We start from the raw sequence: 21,130 nt of genomic DNA on the forward strand, positions 1-21,130 counted from the left end.
ACGCAGCCTGAATGTGGAAACAGTTTCTAAGTATTGGGACTAGTAGAGGGAGGGGAGATACCTTTACTTCAATGGAAAAATAAAATAAACTTTGAAACACAATTGAAAGATGCTTAAATATAAGTCTTCTGTGTCTTGTGGTTCGCTGTCTGTTGATGTATACTCGCATCTGTTTAGAGGTTGCTGATAAAAGTTCAGAAGCTTAGATAAAAACTAACTCATTTTGTTGTGTAAAGTTGTTTAATAAATAGATTTGTTTGAACAAACAAAGCAAAAAAGTTGTGTGATGATGCTTGCTAAAACTAGCACTTAAAAACAAACAAATCTTTCAGTTTTTGTTTATATCTGGTTGTGTGAAGGTTGATGTGTTTGTTTGCGCTACTAAAACTAAATAATTTTATTCTGCTGGTTAGACAAGTTTAAAACAGTCAACGCTTTGAAGTCTTGATAAAAGTGTAGCTACTAAAAAACAAATCTTTCATTTATTGTTTATATTTGGTTGTGTTAAGGTTGTTAATAAGTAAACATGCTTGTTTGCATGAACAAAGTGAAACAACTGCATGCTGCTAGATACTCAAGTACTGTTAGAAGCTGTTGACAATAATGAAAAATGTTCAAAATTCAAACACTTGCTAAAACTGAAAAAAATAAATATCTATCAGCTTTTGTCTATATTTGGTTGTAAAAAAGGGTTGGTAATAAGTTGAGACAACAAAGTGAGACAAAAAAGGTGCTGTTTGAAGCTGTTGATAATCAGAGTACAAACAATTCAAAGTTTAGAACACTTGCTAAAACTAGCAGCTAAAAACAAACACATTGTTTAAGTTTCTTTTATATTTGGTTGCATAACTTTTTTTAATAAATAAACATGTTTGTTTGTGCAAACAAAATGATACAGATGCATTGATTGACAGAAGCTAATAATTTCAAATGGGCTAAGTTCAAACACTAAGAACAAAAAAAAAAAGTAAAATTGAAAGATTAATTTTTATATCTGGTTGTTTAAAGGTTGTTAATATGTTTGTACGGTACAGGTAAAATGACAGTGGATAGATGGGCAAAGTAAGGAGCTATTGATAATCAGTTTAGAATTGTCAAACTTTAAAACTCTTGCTAAAACTAGATCTTAAAAACAACAAACACATCTTTGATTTTTTTTTTTAATCTGGTTGTAATAAATAAATGTTTGTTTACACAAATAAAATAATTTGATCCTGCTGGTTAGATAATCAGAGTATAAAACAGCCAAAGCTTTAATAAAACTAGTTACTAAACATCAAATCTTTAAATTTTAAAATATATTTTGTTGTGTAAAGGTTGTTAATAAATAAATGTGTTTGTTTGTGCAAACAAAGTGAAACAGTTGCATCCTGCTGCGTGTGATGGAGGGAAAGGCCAAGCGGAACAGGGCCTCTGAGAACACGTTGGTGCCATGTGGCGTGCACCGGATCCTCAGCGCCAGTGGGCAGAACCCCAGCACCGTGCCAACCCACAGACAACCCGCCGGAGACGGCAACAGTTGGGGACTGGTGGGTGGGGCGGGAAGTGAGAGAGAGAGAGAAGAAAGAAAATGGAGGGAGAAGAGGAAAGCGGAGAGGAAGAACTCTAGCTGCCCGTAAGCTTAACGGAGGGTTGTTTTATACAGTGTTTGCTTTGTGCTTTGTTTTATTCACAAAACTTCCCCTCTCTCTTTCCGCCCTGGTTCTTTTCTCAGTCTTTTTGAGGCTCACCCACATACACAACAGATACACACACACACACACAGACACACACAAAACATTTTCCTAGAGGCCATTGATACTGTTGTCCTAGTTTCCCCTCTCAGTGCTCTGGGATTGCTGAGAGTTGCAGAAGCGCCGGAGAACCAGCCACCCTTGTGTCAGTGCCATCTGAATCCTAAACAAACACAGGGCACTGGTGCCAAGCTCTGTTGGAGGCCTCATCTGAAAGAGTTGTTAAAATCTATCCTCAGGACATAGGCAGAAGGATTCGTGGCTCAGAGCCGGCCAGAGGAAGATCCGAAATAAAACCTAACCTTGTCAATAAATAATGTTTGTGCCTTCAGGGAAGGGAAGTAAATAAAAACATAATTTTTACTTTTTAAATGTTTAATTTTGAGTAAAACTGTAATTTTACACTGTTTTATAAGGCTTTAGCAAGTTAAACTGAAAGTTAAACTTTAGCAATTTATAAAGAACCACCCAGAACAATATGAAAAGATATTAACTACAAAAAAACCCCCAAGGACTTACCAATTAATACCTGAAAAACACTGAACAATGCCTGATATAGGGTAAGAGAAACATTAATAAACTGAAGCTAAAGGGCAAACAAACTAGATTGCATGACAAACAAATGATAACCAGTCACAAAACATAACTAATCAACTAAACTAGACTTAACCAAACTAATTAACCTACAACTTGCCTCTGTTTAACTCCTACATTTAACAATAAAATACATTTTGTACCCTATTGTATTGCAAAATTATTATAAGTGAAAAGTGTGAATTAGTTAAAATTAGTGAATTGGGGTGATTTATAGTCAAAAAAAGTAAAAGGGTATGTTTCTACTTATTTTTGTTAGGATTTACTTTTTTTTTCTTATACTTTCATCATTTTAAAAAAAATGCTACAGTAAAAAAAAACTTTTATTGGACATTAAGTTTTACTGCAAAATACTACAAAATGTATAGTTTTTTTGTAAGTACAAAAATATGGATTACCGTTTAATTTACTGTGAAGATTTATATTACTTTTAACAAGACAATTAATAAAATAAGTAAATTAGTCAATTAAAATATGTAAAATATGATAATATTTAAAATATATATTAAAAACAAAGAGTAAAAGGACAGATTACATTTGATTATATTTTATTTAAAAACTTACATTTCTTATTATTTTCAGTTATGTTATTGGATTTTTATAGAAGTTTGTTTCCCCCACTGAATAAAAAATAAAAAGGTAATTGCAACTTTTTGTCTCGCAATTCTGACTTTATAACACGCAATTGCGAGTTTATATCACAATTCTGAGAAAAAAGAGTGAGATATAAACTTGCAATCGCAAGAAAAAAGTCAGAATTGTGAATTTAAATCTCACAATGCTTGTTTCTCAGAATTGTGAGATATAAACTCGCTATTGTGAGAAAATGTCAATTGCGAGCTAATTTTTCTCTCAAAATTTTACTGTATAACTCACAATTGCGAGTTTACATTTTATCTCACAATTCTGAGGGGAAAAAAAGTCTTAAATGCAAGATACAAGATTATTTTTTTTTCGAGTTTATATCTTGCAATTAATACTTTTTTTTTCTCAGAATTGCGAGATATAAACTCTTTTTACATAAAAACTTTTTTTTTTCGGAATTTTGAGTTTATATCTCGCAATTATGAGAAAAAAGTTAGAATTACGAGATGTAAACTCACAATTGTAAGAAAGGTGCACACAAGCTTCCATAGATGTTTAGGTTACATTCTATGTTGTTTATAATGTTTGTTTCATTAGTTTTTAGTGTTAATTTAACTAAATTTAAATTTAATTAACAACTGCTTATTATATTCTAATTTATAGATTGTATATATTTTTGGCAACTGCAAACTCACGATATAGTAGTCTGCTGGAGGTTCTTTTTTGGATGCCAGCACACCGATATCAGTGATGGCTTCAGGCTGTAGCTCAGTTTTAGCACCGGAGATGTCCTGAAGATCTGCCATGCTTGCTGAGCGAGAGAAATAAATGTTAAAATAACACACACACTTACAATAGTTACAATAATTTATTTTTATAGCAAAACAAAATTTCTCATGCATCCCAGTAACACACTGGGCATAAATAAAGACTAAAATACAGAAAGACTGCAAAACACTATAGAGCTACTGACAAGGTGTAAATTTAGTACCATAAAGAGCATCCATAAAGAATTAAAGTACAACTTTACTGATTTTTCTTTGTATTGTTACAATGTCGGTAGTACATGTAGCCAAAATGATTAATGTTTGCTTGTTCTCTGTGTTACCTGGACTGAGAAATGTATGTTTATTTGTCAGCAAAAAGTCTACTGGATGGTGCAAAACATGTCATCTGGAAGACTTTTGACAGCTCCGGGGCTTTCGTGAAAATTACAGATAATGCTTCCATATTTTTGTATCCCCGCCCACAGATCGACAGAGGGTTATTAACATAACAGCTATTGTAAGGGTAGGTTTTGTCACTAACAAAAATGTATTGTACTATCTCTACTCTTTAAACGGAATGTATATTTTTTGTAATTTTTTTGCCTGTACACGAAGTTGTTTTGCTTCGGGGGTTGGGTGGAACTGACAGAACGGCGATTTCTCCACCTGGCCTAAAACGCTGCATTCGTGGTCATCCAGTTTGAAATGTTGACTACAAACACGGAGGTTTTACAGATTGTCCAACGCGCCGTTCTCTCCGTATTTACAATTCTTTGCAGCCTTTAGCCACTGCCTACAATGTGCTGAATGCTTCACTAGAAAACTGAAAATAACTCACTCCCGCTAACGATTTACTCTTGGAATTCTTGAACCCAGAAACAATACAAGTTGACACCATTATGGCTAAAAGTTTGCTAAGAAGTATTTCCTACTAAAGCAAGGTAGTATTTGACTCTGGTAAGTGTATCTATAGCAGATTGGTGGGAGTGGCCTTGGATGGCAACATGCCTGTGCATTATGGGTGTTGATGTTTTCCTGTGTATTTGGCAAAAGGGAAGACAACAACATTTTTTCTGGCATCACCAATTATATTAAAACAATCTATGAATATATAAAGACTCCAATTGCCATTGCCTTTCTGCTTGACGTAACTAGATGGCAATCAGTGCACAGTTTCTCAAGTAGGCCTATATGTGCTCTTCAGTACTGAAAATAGGTTTGGCAGACAAAGAAACAAGAATACAAACCCACACACATATGCATAGGTGGAAACAAAGACAGAGCAAGAGATATGAAGATATAAATATATCAAAATAAACTCTCTGATGAAGGCTTTTCAGTACCGAACTGAACTCTCAGTGTCAGTAAGCTGAATGATAGTCATTGTGCTAATAGCTAGGCGTATGAGTCTCCTAAAACCAGAGAAACAATCATGCAGCAGGTCTCGTTTGTACACTAAATAAGCAGCGCAGACACAGACAATAATACTGCTGAGGGCCCAATTAGCAGGGTAATTAATTACTGCAAACCTTTTTTCCCCTGTAATGAGCTCCAGATATATGGAGTGGGCTGACATTATGTTCTGAACTGTTTCAGATGAAATGGTTTTAGTGGCGGTTGTATATAAAGATGAGGGATCTTCATTCTCGCATTAAAGAGTGGGAGTAAACTTTTCACTGCGTAAATGCCACCAGCAAATCTCTGGAAATGAGGTAATGCTTGCAATAGTTATGGCCACTTCCCTATTCTGTGTTTTCTTGTACATTTATTGAGATGTTAAGCATTACAGAATTCTGTTTAAAATGATTTCTATTAGATATGAACATCATTAGGCTATTTATCTGAAAAACGTAATATATTGTGGTGGGAATTTACTAAGAATTAACTGTGCCTGCAGACAATGTTATTTATTTGCATGTGCTGTCTGTGCAATTTTAGTGCCCGATTCACAAAAATAATTACGCAAATCAGGTAAGTGCGCAAATGTATCCACAAAATAAGAATAAAGACACCTAAAACAGCTTCTTGTCAAGGGCATATGTTTGCCCTAAAAAAACTTATAAACACTTCATTTAAATGCTATTTAAAGGGAAAGTTCACCCAAAATGAAAAATCATAATTTACTCATTTACTTCTAGGCAGCACAAAAGAAGATATTTTGAAAAATGACTTTTCATGAACAATGAAAGTCAAAAAGGTCCAATTTTGTTGGACCCTGTTTAATTTTAAAGCAGTTCTTTTGTGTTACACAGACTAAACAAAGTCATTCAGGTTCGGAACAACATAAGGGTGAGTAAATTATGACAGAATTGTCATTTTTGGTTAAACTACTACTTTAAGTGCATTTAACATCTGGTTAAACTGTATTGCGGATGGTTTATATACAATATTGTGTTAAAACACAAACATCGTGCAACTGTTTAACTCGCCTCTAAGACTAAGAACTAAATAGATAAATGTTGTGGTACACCTTTAAGGCTTTGAATGATAATAGGCCTACGTTAAGACCCAGTGGACCCAACACAAATGACCTGAGATGGAGTAGCAATACAAACATAATTAGGCTCCACCAAGTGAAGTCTCTCTAAACAACAAGCCATGGCGATCAGATATTTTCTAGGAAATCTAGATCAATCGTTGTCTATTTTCGTCCCAAGATGCTTCAGCCTAATGTGTACGCATGGATCACCAAGGATTAGTGACTAGCCTATGTGGAGGGTCCTTTGCCCTTTTATTAAATTACGTTTAAAGCAACCTACTGGAGTAAATGACACAGTTATTGCATTCAATCTAAATGTTTACCGAATTTATTGCAATTATGGTTATTAAATCTACAGGATTTACTGAGGCAGTGGAGGGTCTGTATATAAAAAGTCTGTCGGAGGGACTTATTAAGGAGAACCGAGGACGGCAAATTAGCTTATGGAGGGAGAATGATTTCTTTCTTGTGTTAATTTGTACACTAATCAATGCAGCCTTTTCCTAACTGTGCTGGGCTATTTGATTGTAAAGCAACTTTAATTGAAAAATGGAGGCAGGGCTGTCGAGACTGGGGGCGACTTTCTGTGGCACTAATGATGCACACTCATCTTATAGTGTCTTTATGTTAAAGATCAAAGAGAATGGAGCGGATCCGGCTTGCATCGCAACAGATGAAGGGGAATTAGTGATAGCAACAAACGACACATTTAAGGACACCATCAAACCACTGCCTGTCATAAGACAGAGTGAAAACAGTCATCAAGAAATCTACCTACTTATGAACATCATTCTTACATAAATTATTAAGATAGTATGTATAACAATAACAACTAAATACTATTTACCTGACAGCATAATTACTAAAGCATTTGCAACCAAAATGTACTTTTGAATCTAAACCAGTTGATGTATTTTACACAGATGTGTCAGTTACAAATGAAAGTGACTGTTTTGATTTCATGTGAACATAGTTTAATGCCAGTTTGCCTGTCTGAAAAATGATGTCTGTATCAAACTCCATAAAGGAAGAATGTAAAACATGTCATAGATAGGCCTACATCTACTATATTACGCGCATTTGCTATTAAAAAAATATATTTACATCATTAATGTATGAAGATCACTGTATCATAGAAATCATGATCACTATAATACATACACGTTAGTGGTCACATGGCCAATGAGAGAAGTTCTTTATCTGTTTTTATACGTTTTCAAAGATTTTAATCAATATGAGTCAGCCTAGAAAATGTTGTACAGAGTTATACACAGTTTAAAAATGAGTCCAGTTGGTTAAACAGTATTGAAAACAAAGCCATCAGCTATTTTACTGTCACAGCGTAGCTACTGTCAACAAGTCGTTTAAATATTAGTTGCGTCTTTTTATCTGCACGCGATTTACGCGAGCTGAATGATTAAGCTGTGAATTCATATTTTGCTTACCTGAGGGAACCAAATGCCGCATGCGTATACGCTATAGATACTGAGATAACCTTACATTGTCCTTTTCACTTCCGCAATTAGTCATGTTCTATCGATGTCACAAATTATTAACTAGGTCTGTGGAGGAAAGGATCAAGAGTGACACCTGTTGTATATTTCTTACCTAAAAAATGTCTTTTACACTGTTACAGTATGTCCATTAGCCTACATTTAGACTTATGCACTTTAAATCTTATGTTGTTCTGATATGATATGAACAGTATTGCAAGATAAAAGCAGGCATGGCAGATTTACCGTGTAAAATGTGTAATGAGGAGGTTTATCAAATAAAATATTATTAAAATGATGATTCTAAACATTTCCTGGATCAGCTTACATGTTGTTATTGCTAGTCCTACTGTAACTACTTTAATATACAATGTGTGTAATGCACATTATAGTATAAAAAAGCCTAGAGTTAAATGTATTCAGAATAGACAATGACATAAATTATAAACCAAGTATGAAAACATTTTTGGTCCCACTTTATATTAAGTGGCCTTAACTACTATGTACTTACATTTAAATTAATCATTTGACACAATGCACTTATTGTGTACATACATGTCTTTACATTGTACTTATATTTTAAAAACACCTGCATGTAATAACATCTGTAATTAATTTCTGTAATTACATTTATAATTACACTGTTGACCCATCCCTTACACCTTACCCCTACCCTTAAACCTATCCATACCACCAAAGCTTTCCCTAACCTTTCCTGTATCTCACCTCAATAGCGGCAATAGTGTTTTGCAATTCAATATGATCCCAATAAGTACATTGTACTTATAGTAGTTAAGGCCACTTAATAGAAGGTGGGACCAGATTTTTAACAAAAAATAAAATTGTACCAAGGGTCATTTTGCCCCACATGTGGGGCAATAATATGTCCCCATGGGTGGGGTATATTGCCCCCAGTCTGATTATGATTTACAAAATTATATCTTATTTAAAAAATATTGTTAGCTGATGCTAACTGGCTAGCTAACTAGCTACCTGATGCTAACTTGAGGTAATTTTTAAATATTCAAATAATTTATATTCAGCAACCTAGTTAGAATAGTCTTGTACGTCACCGGTGTAAGCTTCACTGTAAATACTGTCAATGTAGTCCATAGTTGCAACAAAATTATTATTTTTGGAGTACCCAGGGGTAAACACACACACACCTGGTTAATGTTGTCTTTATACTGTATAAACTGTATATTTTATCCCCTAACCCTAATCTTAAAGGGTTAGTTCACTCAAAAATGAAAATAATGTCATTTATTACTAATCCTCATGCCGTTCCACACCCGTAAAACCTTTGTTCATCTTCGAAACACAAATTAAGATATTTTTGTTGAAATCCGATGGCTCAGTGAGGCCTCCATAGCCAGCAATGACATTTCCTCTCTCAAGATCCATTAATGTACTAAAATCATATTTAAGTCAGTTCATGTGAGTACAGTGGTTCAATATTAATATTATAAAGCGACCAGAATATTTTTGGTGTGCCAAAAAAACTAAAAAACGGCTTACAGTATATAGTGATGGCCAATTTCAAAACACTGCTTCATGAAGCTTCGGAGTGTTATGAATCTTGTGTCGAATCAGTGGTTCGGAGCGCCAAAGTCACGTAATTTCAGCAGTTTGGCGGTTTGATACGCGATCCGAATCATGATTCGACACGCTGATTCATTATGCTCCGAAGCTTCCTGAAGCAGTGTTTTGAAATCGGCCATCACTATACAAGTCGTTATTTTGTTTTTTGCCGCACCAAAAATATTCTCGTCGCTTTATAATATTAATATTGAACCACTGTACTCACATGAACTGATTTAAATATGTTTTTAGTACATTAATGGATCTTGAGAGAGGAAATGTCATTGCTGGTTATGCAAGCCACACTGAGCAACTGAGGTCTTACGGGTGAGTAATTAATGACATTATTTTCATTTTTGGGTGAACTAACCCTTTAACACAACCCTCACAGAAAACATTCTGCATTTTTACATTTAAATAAACACACACCATCATTTAGTATGATTTATAGGCTGTTTTCCTCATGGGGACCAAAAATGACCCCACATGATCAAACATTTCTGGTATTAATAACCTCATAGATACATTTCAACACTAATCATTAAAATAACATTGTTCCTCAGAAAACACCATTCAATTAAAACACACAAATCATATTCTATGTTTTTATTTATTAAATATAACTAACTATTACATACCAGAAAATAAATATTCCACAATATTATCCTTGCATAGTAGAAGATGAATAATCTGTGTACATGCGGAGGGAGGCTCGTATACCCTCGTGAAGCACAGCGAGGTGGAACAGATTACGCCACAGCCAATTGCGTGGCATAAGAATACATCAGTCTGCATCGTCTAATGGCAGTCGCACAGTGGCATAATCCTGATGGATTTGACTCTGTCATTCCCTTGAAATAAGTTTCAGAGAAGAGAAAGAATACAGAAACAACAGCAAAAAGCATCTGTTATCAACCCAGTGTTCTGCTAGAGCTAATAATGCACAATAAGATCAAACGCACAGGAACTAAACAAGATTTAATGAACATAATAAGGTAATGAGACCTCTTACGCTCATCATCATTCATGAAAAACTGACAATGAATCAATGCCCGTGGCCCAGAGCAGGCGCCCGCCACTAGTGTACACTACAGACGTGTCAATGAGAGACTAATGGATGCCATCTCAACTGAGACTTGCTGTGTCAGTTTGGCTCACAACCAAACCACCCAAAAGCTGGAGAGAGCCGCGTGGCAGATAGCGAGAGCGCTACATGTGTTTCATGTCAGAGCGGGTATACAGCACCGAGGCACGTCAGGTCACGCTGAAGCAGTGCCACCTGCTAAGTGTCTCTATAGTGTGATATAATGAGCCTTTGTCAATATTTCCTAAGCCTGTCGAGATGCTAAAGAAACACGCAGTCGCCCCGAAACAATATGGCACGGTAATGCACCGTACATAGTAAAAGGTATTTCTTTGCTACTTTTACGCTACGGCAGCTAACACAGGCTGTCAAGCGATATCTCACGCACTTTCTGCAGTACAAACATCTCCACTAACTCCCCGAGCTGTTCTCCTTCATCCTGCTGTGTTATAGTGTCAGCTGAACTTCTCAATGTCACACCTGACTCTCCTGACAAGGTGGAAAAAAAAGACTACAAGCTTTCCTCTAACACCTCAGCTAGATTTCACAGACAGGCTGAAGTTGATGAAATAAAACGTGGAGTGTGGAGAGATGTTTTCAGAAGGAAGGAGGAAAGCAGGGAAGTGGCACACCTGTTAAAGTAATGGTCTAATTATGGAAAAGGTGGTGAAGCACTCAGCGCGAAACAGTCAGCGATCAGCATTCTCACACTAACTGTGAAAGCCGTCAGCCATTATGGGCTGGTTTTAATGCGCGCCCCGACGCATGCTGGGGATTTGCGGGTAAGATGAATGATGCCCGCATGTGTGAACGCGTGTGTGTGTGTGTGATGGGGGTGGAGATGGTCCGCTGAGCGATGCAGATGGTACATGGGAGGGGGGATCATTAGATATGAGGGTGCTTTGTTTGCAGCGCTGCATTTCTTACATTCCAATAAACCGCCTCTTCAGGTCCAGTAAATGCCACACGTACAGTTCACTTTCAAGGCCTTAAACTTCCTACAAAAGACCTTGTCAAAGGTATTGGATAATAAGGAGTTGCAAAATTCATATAAAGCTGTTTAAATGTCATGGGGCTCAAAGAAACAATGAAATGGCATGTTTGCATAAAGCATGTACTATGGAAATCTATGCCTTTAGAAAGTTCCCAGATTTCTGCAGAATGTGAGCGCCCATCAAGCACAAATTTTTATGCGTGCCATGTGGAAAAGAAATGAAAATATTTTGGTATAATTTGAGGATGTGCTCCGTTACTAATAAGAGTGTAGAACTCTCAGATCTGTTTAGCACATTTTATCATGTGCAAGTCAATCAATTCCACAGATTGTTTGAGAAAAGTAGTGACAATGTGGAAAAGTCTGCAGATGCAATTTAGGATGTATATAGGATGTTGCTAGCTCAAAATTCCTAAAGCAGTATCCAGAAGTAAGTATAGGAACTCCAGATCCAGGAGTTTATAAAAGCTGTCTGAGTCTCCATGTTATTAATCAAACTTGATTTCTAATATATAGCCCTCAGTCACAGAGACAATGTATGTCAATATATTTGACATATATGGTGTTTATCAACTGCTGGGTCACAACCCAAAAGTAGTTCACAGTTCTGTTCTTATAATGGTGTGGAAAGCACAGAAAAAAAATAATGCAAAATATAAAATAAAACATTGATTAAAGGATTAGTTCACTTTTAAATGAAAATTACCCCAAGCTTTACTCAACCTCAAGCCATCCTAGGTGTATATGACTTTCTTCTCTCTGATGAACATAATCTGAGATATATTAATAAATATCCCGACACATCCGAGCTTTATAATGGCAGTGAGCGGGATCAATGAGTATGAGCTGAAGAAAGCTATCCATCATAGACATACTCCCCACGGCTTTGGAGAGTTAAAGGGTTAGTTCACCCAAAAATGAAAATAATATCATGTCATTCCACACCCGTAAGACCTTCATTAATCTTCGGAACACAAATTAAGATATTTTTGTTGAAATCCGATAGCTTGGTGAGGCCTCTATAGCCAGCAATGACATTTCCTCTCTCAAGATCCATTAATGTATTAAAAACATATTTAAGTCAGTTCATGTGAGTACAGTTGTTCAATATTAACATTATAAAGGGACAAGGATATTTTTGGTGCGCCAAAAAAACAAAATAACAGCTTATATAGTGATGGCCAATTTCAAAACACTGCTTCAGGAAGCTTCGGAGCATAATGAATCAGCGTATCGAATCATGATTCGGATAGCGTGTCAAACCGGCAAACTGATGAAATCACGTGACATTGGCGCTCCGAACCACTGATTCGACACTCTGATTCATAATGCTCCGAAGCTTTTCTCGCCGCTTTATAATATTAATATTGAACCACTGTACTCACATGAACTGATTTAAATATGTTTTTAGTGCATTAATGGATCTTGAGAGAGGAAACGTCATTGCTGGCTATGCAGGCCTCACTGAGCCATCGGATTTCAACAAAAATATCTTAATTTGTGTTCCGAAGATTAACAAAGGTCTTATGGGTGTGGAACGGCTTGAGGGTGAGTAATAAATGAAAGAATTTTAATTTTTGGGTGAACTAACCCTTTAATGAAGTCCTTCTGAAGCTAAATGATGGGTTTGTGTAAAAAAAAAAAAAAAAAAAATCCATATTTAAGAAGTTATGAAGTAAAATATCTAGCTTCCTCCAGACCACCTTCCGTATTCTACTTATGAAGAAAGTGTAAAACTATCGTAGTTCAAAAAGCTTACGCTACGTCCTACGCCTTCCCTATTCAACTTACGGAAAAAGCTTAACTGACGCGACGCCAGTTCCGTTTTTCCGTGATTTGAATACAGAAGGCGGTCTGGCAGAAGCTAGATATTTTACTTCATAGCTTGTTAAATATGCTTCATAGCTTCATAGTAGGGCTGGGCGATATATCGCATGCGATTCTCACGCGCATTTCGTCAGTAAAGCCGGTTCCCTGATTACCGCTAAATCGCCATCACCTGCTTTCAAATGGAGCACCTTTTAATAGACAAAGCCGTAGTTCACGGAGAAGCCACGCAAAATCGCGTTCAGTATCGAAGATGAATCGACTTCGATAATGAACCCGATTTTGCGTGGCTTATCAGTGAACTACGACTTCATAGCTTGTTTTTTTTTTTTTTTTACACAAATGCATCATTTCGATATTTTTGATGGATGTGGATGGAAGCACTTTCTGCAGCTCATACTCAGTGATCCCGCTCACTGCCATTATAAAGCTCATATGCGTCAGGATATTTATGAATATATCTTCGATTGTGTTCATCAGAAAAAAGAAAGTCATATACACCTAGAATGGCTTGAGAGTGAGTATAGCTTGGCATAATTTTCATTTGAAAGTGAAATAATCTTTTAAACGGTTATGATACAATAAACAGAATGAAAGAATACAACATTTTTAAGACATTTGTTGTTTACTTTTGTATGATGAAGAATTATGGTACTTTGTTGGGTCACCATGTTGGGTTGGGTAAAATCTGGGTCCTGAAGGATACAGGTAATATATATACAGTATATATCGAGCAGACACTGGCGAATAATCTTATTTCATTTTATAACTTTATTGCATGTTTTCCAGCAGCTATGTTTAGGGAATGTTTGATGCTGTCAAGCCATTTGAAAAAGCCTCTCTTCCATACGTGTGAGAAAGAAAGGTCATTGGCTGTGTTTTCTAATTTACCAACACTTGTCTGGGGACCTGCAGAGATGGAGATTTCTTTGTTACCAGGCAGTGTAATAATATCCTTATCTCGACCTGGGAAATCTACAGAAGCCCTGGTGACCTCCGTCTCAACGCTCAAGCCATTACTTGCGGAAGAGTGAAAAATCCGCCGCGCTCGCTTCAAATATGATCCCCTCCTCGCTCCCTTGTCCCCCCTTTTACTAGCAAGCATATGAAAAGGCCCCGTGTCTCTTGAATAGCTTATAATAACGTGTTTTAAGAAGCGCAGCCTTACTGCACCCAGAGGACGCAGCCGAGTGCCTGGATGTAATATCCATGTATTTTCTGCAAGTAATTAAAGGTCAGTTTGGGTTAGGCTACATTTGCCTGGCTGGAGAGAAGCACTCCTGCTCTCTTTCCCTCTCATCAGCTGTGATGCTTTGCCAAATGTGATTACGTCTTTTTTAAGCCATCTGTTTTCTTGGCACTACCAATGCATAAGTTAAAAACTATGCTATTATCGAAAACACCATCCAAACTCTATTTCCTTTAATCAGTCGAGCTATGGTGTTCATTTCAGCGCTAATGCTATAATGCTTAAGGAGACTAAACGGTTTGAATGCTATTGCAAAATGATTCAATTACATTTATCAGGACTCCACTCGAATCAGAATTAATGTGGACTCAACCTCGCATAATATTTCCTGACATCCTCATTGCTTGATCTTAACCCGAGTTAACAAGGTCAGGTTTGCGACCCTGACTCCAGCGGAGTCCAATGATACTCTTTTGCTGATAGATTCAACTGCCAACCTCGCCTCGGTCATGCTCACAGTGACACGGACACATCGCAGGCGCAGAACTCACGTATTCGCACACACACATACGCACACGCACTCTCGCGCTCCAGCGTCTGGCAGGAGGTCTGGCTCGCTTCGACTGGCTGCGCCTCGCTGCCCTTGTGCAGCGGTGTGCCAGTTGTGCCTCCCCCCCATTGCTGCGAATGCCACCATCTGGTGAGCCACGTGGACATCATAATCTCCCCTTAATTACATTAGCGCCGCAATCAGTTACTGCATTACAAGGCCCGGCGAAGAGCTTTTAAATCTTGGAGGAAATCATAAATAATTGCACTAAGTACCAGGCGCCAGATGTGCGTGCCAACTTGGCGGGCATGAGATAAATAGTCGCCCCTGCCGATGACGCTGTTCAATATTGGTGGGTTTTTTTGGACGATGTCATCCTTTTTTAGCCTTTGCTCTCTTTGCTCTCTCTCTCCCTCCATCATCCCATAGTTCTCTTGGCTCTCCTCTCTGCCGCTGGCATAAGAAATAGCGAGCGCTTATGGTCCATTACCATTACGCTGCTGGACCTGTTGCTGCAGTTTTGCAGCACACTGAAGAGTGGTCATCCGGATATGATGGTGGTGGATAAAGTTGTTTGAGGGAAGATCTTATTTATTTGTTTTAAACAAATGTTGTCATCTGTCATTAATCTGAATGAATACATCAAAAGTGTTTTCAAGCATCGCTGCCTTGTCTTGCACCTCATCCTGTGGAGGTTTATCTTGTGATCACAAATAGCTGTTTAATGTCTAAATGTTTAGAAGGATGGGAAATGCCAGTTAAAGCCGCAATGAAACAGAAGTAGTGACAGATCTTTTCTTCTGTATTGTGATGCACATCCAAGTGTAACGGATTATTGGGAAGGAAAAAAATGTAAGGCGGGGACTTGATTCTATGCATCAGTTGTTGATTGGATTTTGAGATGTAGGTGTCACACTCAAAAGTGGAGGTGGATGAATGCGAGTGTGCCAGGGTGGCAGGGTTTATGTGGACTAAATGATTAGAGAAGTCCTGCATACATCACCATAGAGAAGTCTGTTGTTTTCCCTTGAAGGTCCAGTTTGGATTTTAGATCAAACATTACGAGGTTAAGAAACGTGCGTGAATGAATTGTGAACCTGGACCACAAAACCAGTCGTAAGTCGCACTGAAGTCGGTATATTTGTAGCAATAGCAATATGCGTGGCTAAGGACTTCATTTGGACAATTTAAAGGTGATTTTCTCAATATTTGGATTTTTTTGCATCCTCGGATTCCAGATTTTCAAAGAGTTTTATCTCGGCCAAATATTGTCCTGTCATAACAAACCACACATCAATGGAAAGCTTATTTATTCAGCTTTCAGTTGTCACAACAGGTCACAATTGTTCACAATACATCTATAACATGCATTTAGAAATTAGATGGGGTGAATTTTAATTCCATGCTGGCTTTATACATAACTGGGCCACATTTAATAATAATTTCATACAATATGCATATTTGCAGATGCGCAGCTAAAGTGCTCACACAAAATTTCCACACAGAGCATATGTCAGCAGCTAGTCATTTGCATTTATTAAATGAAAATTATGTCATCATTTACTCACCTTCATGCTGTGGCAAACCTGAATTATTTTCTGTCCTCTGACTGTGGAACACAAAAAGAGAAGTTTATTATAATATCCTGGCTATTTTGCCATACATTGAAAGTGAATGGGGAACAAGAGTTGAGATTCAAAAGATATGTTTGCATTTACTCAACCATGGCGCTACCTAGCAATGTGATTTTATATGATACAATGTGACTTAATATTTCGCAACTGCATCTTTATTTCTCATAATTGTGACTTTATATCTGACAATATGACACAGTCTCAATCATGTTTCTCTTAATTCTAATGTTAAAGATTGTGAAATATGTATTTTTATCATTGTTTTGATGCCTTTTCTTCACACCACATCTGAATATGCACAAACAGAAATACAAAGTTCTGTCATGAAACTCTAGATGGTGCAGACTTATAGGTGCTTAACTCAACCTGCTTGCAATCACATTTATAGGGAACAGTTGATTGATTCCTGCTGTATCAGTAGCCAATGAGCTCGCTGCTCAACCTTCAAATACTTGGTTAGCATATACTGTACCAGTGCAGTGCGCTTTCAGAAACCCTCCACCTTCCCCAGCTCCACCTGTATAGATCTGCTATGGGTAATTCATGTACGCTATATTGTACAGCAGCAGCATGTCTTACTTGCCCACAGCAGCATGTCATGTATGTATCGGTAGTTGTGCAAATCCTGCACTTACACTACAGGAGCAGCAGCAATAATCAACAGCGGCTGAAGCAATAACAGCAGCAGCAACATAGCAGATCTATTCAGCCAAGAACAAATATATCAACAATGTCGTACCCATTACCATGCTAAAACACTGAGAGTTATGACAACCTGCATCCCTCTGTTAGACAGCTGAAGATGGGCAGGTCATTCAGGTGAATGTCCTTGAGTGTCCAAGTCAGAGCCCTGAAGGAAGCAGTCAATTGCCGCTCACCATGGAATCTGACTGAACTTGAACAAGTCTGTAAGGAAGAATGGGCAAATATTCCCCAATCTAGGTGTGCAAAGCTAGTACAGACATATCCAAAAAGATTAAGGGCTGTAATTAATATAACGTTAGGGCAACGTTAGAATAACGTTATGGGAACGTTAGAATAACATTATAGGAACGTTAAAATAATGTTAGGGGAACGTTCAAATAACATTATAGGTACATTAAAATAACGTTATAGGAATGTTAAAATAACGTTAGGGGAACATTAGAATAATGTTATATTGATGTTAGAATAACCTTAGGGAACATTAGAATAACGTTAAGTGTGAAATAGTGTGAAAAGCACAGAAACATGATGTTAATCGAGAAGTTTTTGTTTACAGGCCAAAAGAAGCATGTCCCGCTAAACTGTACAAGTCAGTGGTAAGAAATATACTGCTACTTTAAGGCAAATAATTGTTAATTAATTTCTTAAAGTCTGTGAATAAATTTCATATTTAAAAAACAGAGATTGTGTTGAATTCTTTGTTATTTGGTGATGAAGAAATGTAAAATCTGAAATATAGTAAATCCTAACCCATTAATGGACAAATTTAATCTTCAATATGATGGTTGATGTGCTCGGATTATTTTTCTGAATAAAAACTAGATATGGTTTGTATAATACTAAATATAGGCCTCCATACATCCATTTTCCATACTGCTTATACTATACTGGGTCGCAGGTGTGCTGGATGATTACGGACGTACAGCGGGTAATGATATCGGAGTAAAGAGGTGAGGGGAATGTTCTGGGAAAGTTATAAATAACATTAGGAGAACGTTAACGTTCAGGGAATGTTAGAATAACGTTATAGGAATGTTAAAGCAAAAGGTGGATTGATTCAGGGGACTGATTACTTTTCCAAACCTGTTATTCTAGTTTTTTATTTTTTAATTAATTTTCAGAACTGTTGCTTTTTCTTTCATTAAATGAAAATTCTTTCATTTTCAGTTTGTAAATAAAGCAGATTTTTTTTTTTGAAAATTGATTTCAGGCTGTATATATATATATAGTGCGTGTCTGTTTAAGTGTTGCTTCATATGTAAAATGTCCACAGTTCTCTATATACAAATAAAAGTCACATTCTGTCAAAATGCGAACTTAATTTAGAGGTGTACTGTAGCAAAAAAAAAGAAAAGAAAAAAAAAAAGTGCTACATTGACAAATGGTCAATTATACTCTAAACAATTGTCTTTTCTAATTGCCTTCTTATCGCTCAGTTTGCTAATTGCTCAGATTAAGGACAAATATCCGAATTTGCCACTTGTCATTTTTAAAGTCCTCATGAACTATAATGTCTGGCAAGAAGAGGCAGTGAGGAGAATGATTCATTGGACCTGAATCGACTCATTCACAATTATTTGCTTATTGTGAAAACACAAACGACTGTAGCATTCATCATATTCAAATGAGGCAGTAAAATAAATGATGCCTGTGTTTTGGTAAGGAGCAGACTGCCTTTGGCATTTGTGAGCGTAAAGAAAGAAAGAAAGAAAGAAAGAAAGAAAGAAAGAAAGAAAGAAAAGAGATGTAAATGACATTGCAGGCCCCTCTGGTCTGTCTCTGTGATGGAGAAAGCGATGTTGACCTGTCTCATGCTCATTTTTATCACTAGAGCAATATGGTTCTCAATTATGAAACCGATTATAATTTAATTCAGTACTTTTTTCAGCCATGACGACTCAGAACTTAATTCTGTATATTTAGCCATGTGTATGTCGAGCATGTACAGTGTGTGCGCATATGTGTGTGTGCGAGCGTGTGACCACAGGCACTTTACCTCCTCTCATTTGCTTTCATTCCAAGCAGACCCTTGTTAGAACAAAAACCAGAGGGGGTTGACGAAGGAGAATTCCAGGTATTGACTAAATATATCTTTTCATTTATCATAATTTCTCCTTCCCACTTTGTCGCAGCTTCACTGTTTAAGGAAGATGGATGACACAAGATGTTGTCTTGCCTTTCAGACTCTTTCTGCTTGGGTAAGTGTGTCCAATGCGGAATTATTTTGCCAGTTTATTACTCTCCAGTAAGCGTCTGTCACTGTGTTCCCACTCGTGTCACTTCCTGTTCAAGCCTGTGTAAGGGCTTATCTGAGTGGCGTCAGCTGTCAAATAGCTTGTCAGGCATTGTGGGTCTATAGAATCATAGCTGTAGTTGATCCCAATTGTAAATCAGCATTTAAATGGAGCGCACTTTTAAATATTTGTGTTTTTCTGGTCTCCTGAGCCTCATACACTCAGGCTCCTCGCTTATGAAAATAGACAGTTATTTTTAGCGAACACTGAAAATCAATAATTCTCATCTATCAAGATACCGGAGCATGTAGAGGTGGATGTTTAATAGCTTTGTGTTGCTGGCATATTGTAAACTAATATTATTGATTTGAAAATGTGGCATGTTCAGGTGTCAATCATAAGTGACATCAGAGATGAATGGGAAAGTGAATATCACCAAATTTTTACAGATGCAAATCCATGAAAATACCAAATTTCCTTAAAGATAGAGAGCAAACTTTGTGAAAAAGAAGTGCACTTTAGCACACTATTAAGTAATTATTATGGAAATAATGTACTTTAAAAGAAGTTAAGTGTAAACTGAATGTAATTTTTAGGACACTTAATTTCATGTTATTTACAATTAAAGGAAAATGTATTAAATTCATATTAAATGTATAGCTGAATTTAAAAGAACTTTTTTTGACCCACTTATGTGGGACTTAATGTAATTTTTATCGAAACCTGTATGTTCAAATATATTTGCAGTTACACATTTGTAATGATGAATTACAATTTTAAATATATAAATCATTTTAAATATATAAATATGTAACATCAAATAACACTACACTTAAAATTAATCAAGTACTTAGTCAACACATCAAAAAAAGTGTACTTTAAAGAATGAAAAAAATATAAAAACAATGAATTAAAAAGTACTTTAAAGTAAAAACTGATATTAAAGTATAATTTGATATTATTACAAAGTGTAAATACAAAGTTTTGTCATGAAACTCTAGATGGTGCAGACTAATAGGTCGACAAATCTGCTTGCAATCACATCATTCTCTATAGGGGACAGCTGATTGGTTCCTGCTGTATCAGTAGCCATCAAACACTTGGTCAGCATTTCAGAAACCCTCCATTTTCATTGCAAAGACAGCTCGGTCATGCAGATTTGCACTATACAACATCAGGAAAATCAGGCCCTTTCTAACAGAACATGCAACACAACTTCTGGTCCAGGCCCTGGTCATTTCTAGGCTTGATTACTGCAATGCTCTTCTGGCTGGACTGCCATCATGCACAATCAAGCCTCTACAAATGATTCAGAACGCTGCAGCACGTCTCGTCTTCAACGAGCCCAAAAGAGCCCACGTCACGCCTCTCTTCATCTCTCTTCACTGGCTACCACTTGCTGCTCGTATCAAATTCAAGGCGTTGACGCTTGCTTACAGATCTGCCACAGGCTCAGCACCCTCCTACTTCCACTCACTCTTACGAGTCTACACTCCTACCAGAAACCTGCGCTCATTAAAGGAGCGAAGGCTTGTGGTACCATCACAGAGAGGCACAAAATCACTTTCCAGAACGTTCTCGTTCACTGTTCCTTGCTGGTGGAACGATCTTCCTGCCTCCATCCGGAATGCGGAATCCCTGGCAATATTCAAAAGACAGCTGAAAACCCATCTCTTTCGTG

The 21,130-nt window shown here is 36.9% G+C and overlaps 1 protein-coding gene across 2 annotated transcripts in view; it reads right to left on the bottom strand.

Annotated features, from left to right (window-relative positions):
* mvb12bb (multivesicular body subunit 12Bb) overlaps positions 1-16,466 on the bottom strand; it is a 63,160-nt gene extending 46,694 nt beyond the window's left edge. Inside the window, exons 1-2 of one of the 2 annotated variants that reach the window (XM_048210290.1) lie at positions 16,445-16,466; positions 3,608-3,723 (exon numbers count right to left, since the gene is read on the bottom strand). In XM_048210290.1, coding sequence (XP_048066247.1) covers positions 3,608-3,718 — 111 coding nt within the window. In that variant the 5' untranslated portion in view covers positions 3,719-3,723; positions 16,445-16,466. Of the gene's footprint in view, positions 1-3,607; positions 3,724-7,603; positions 7,696-16,444 lie in introns of those variants that run through there. The other variant, XM_048210289.1, reaches the window with a different exon arrangement.
* Positions 16,467-21,130: the final 4,664 nt, after the last annotated feature.

Source organism: Megalobrama amblycephala, linkage group LG12 (genome assembly GCF_018812025.1).
Source record: "Megalobrama amblycephala isolate DHTTF-2021 linkage group LG12, ASM1881202v1, whole genome shotgun sequence".
NCBI classification, from domain to species: Eukaryota; Metazoa; Chordata; class Actinopteri; order Cypriniformes; family Xenocyprididae; genus Megalobrama; species Megalobrama amblycephala.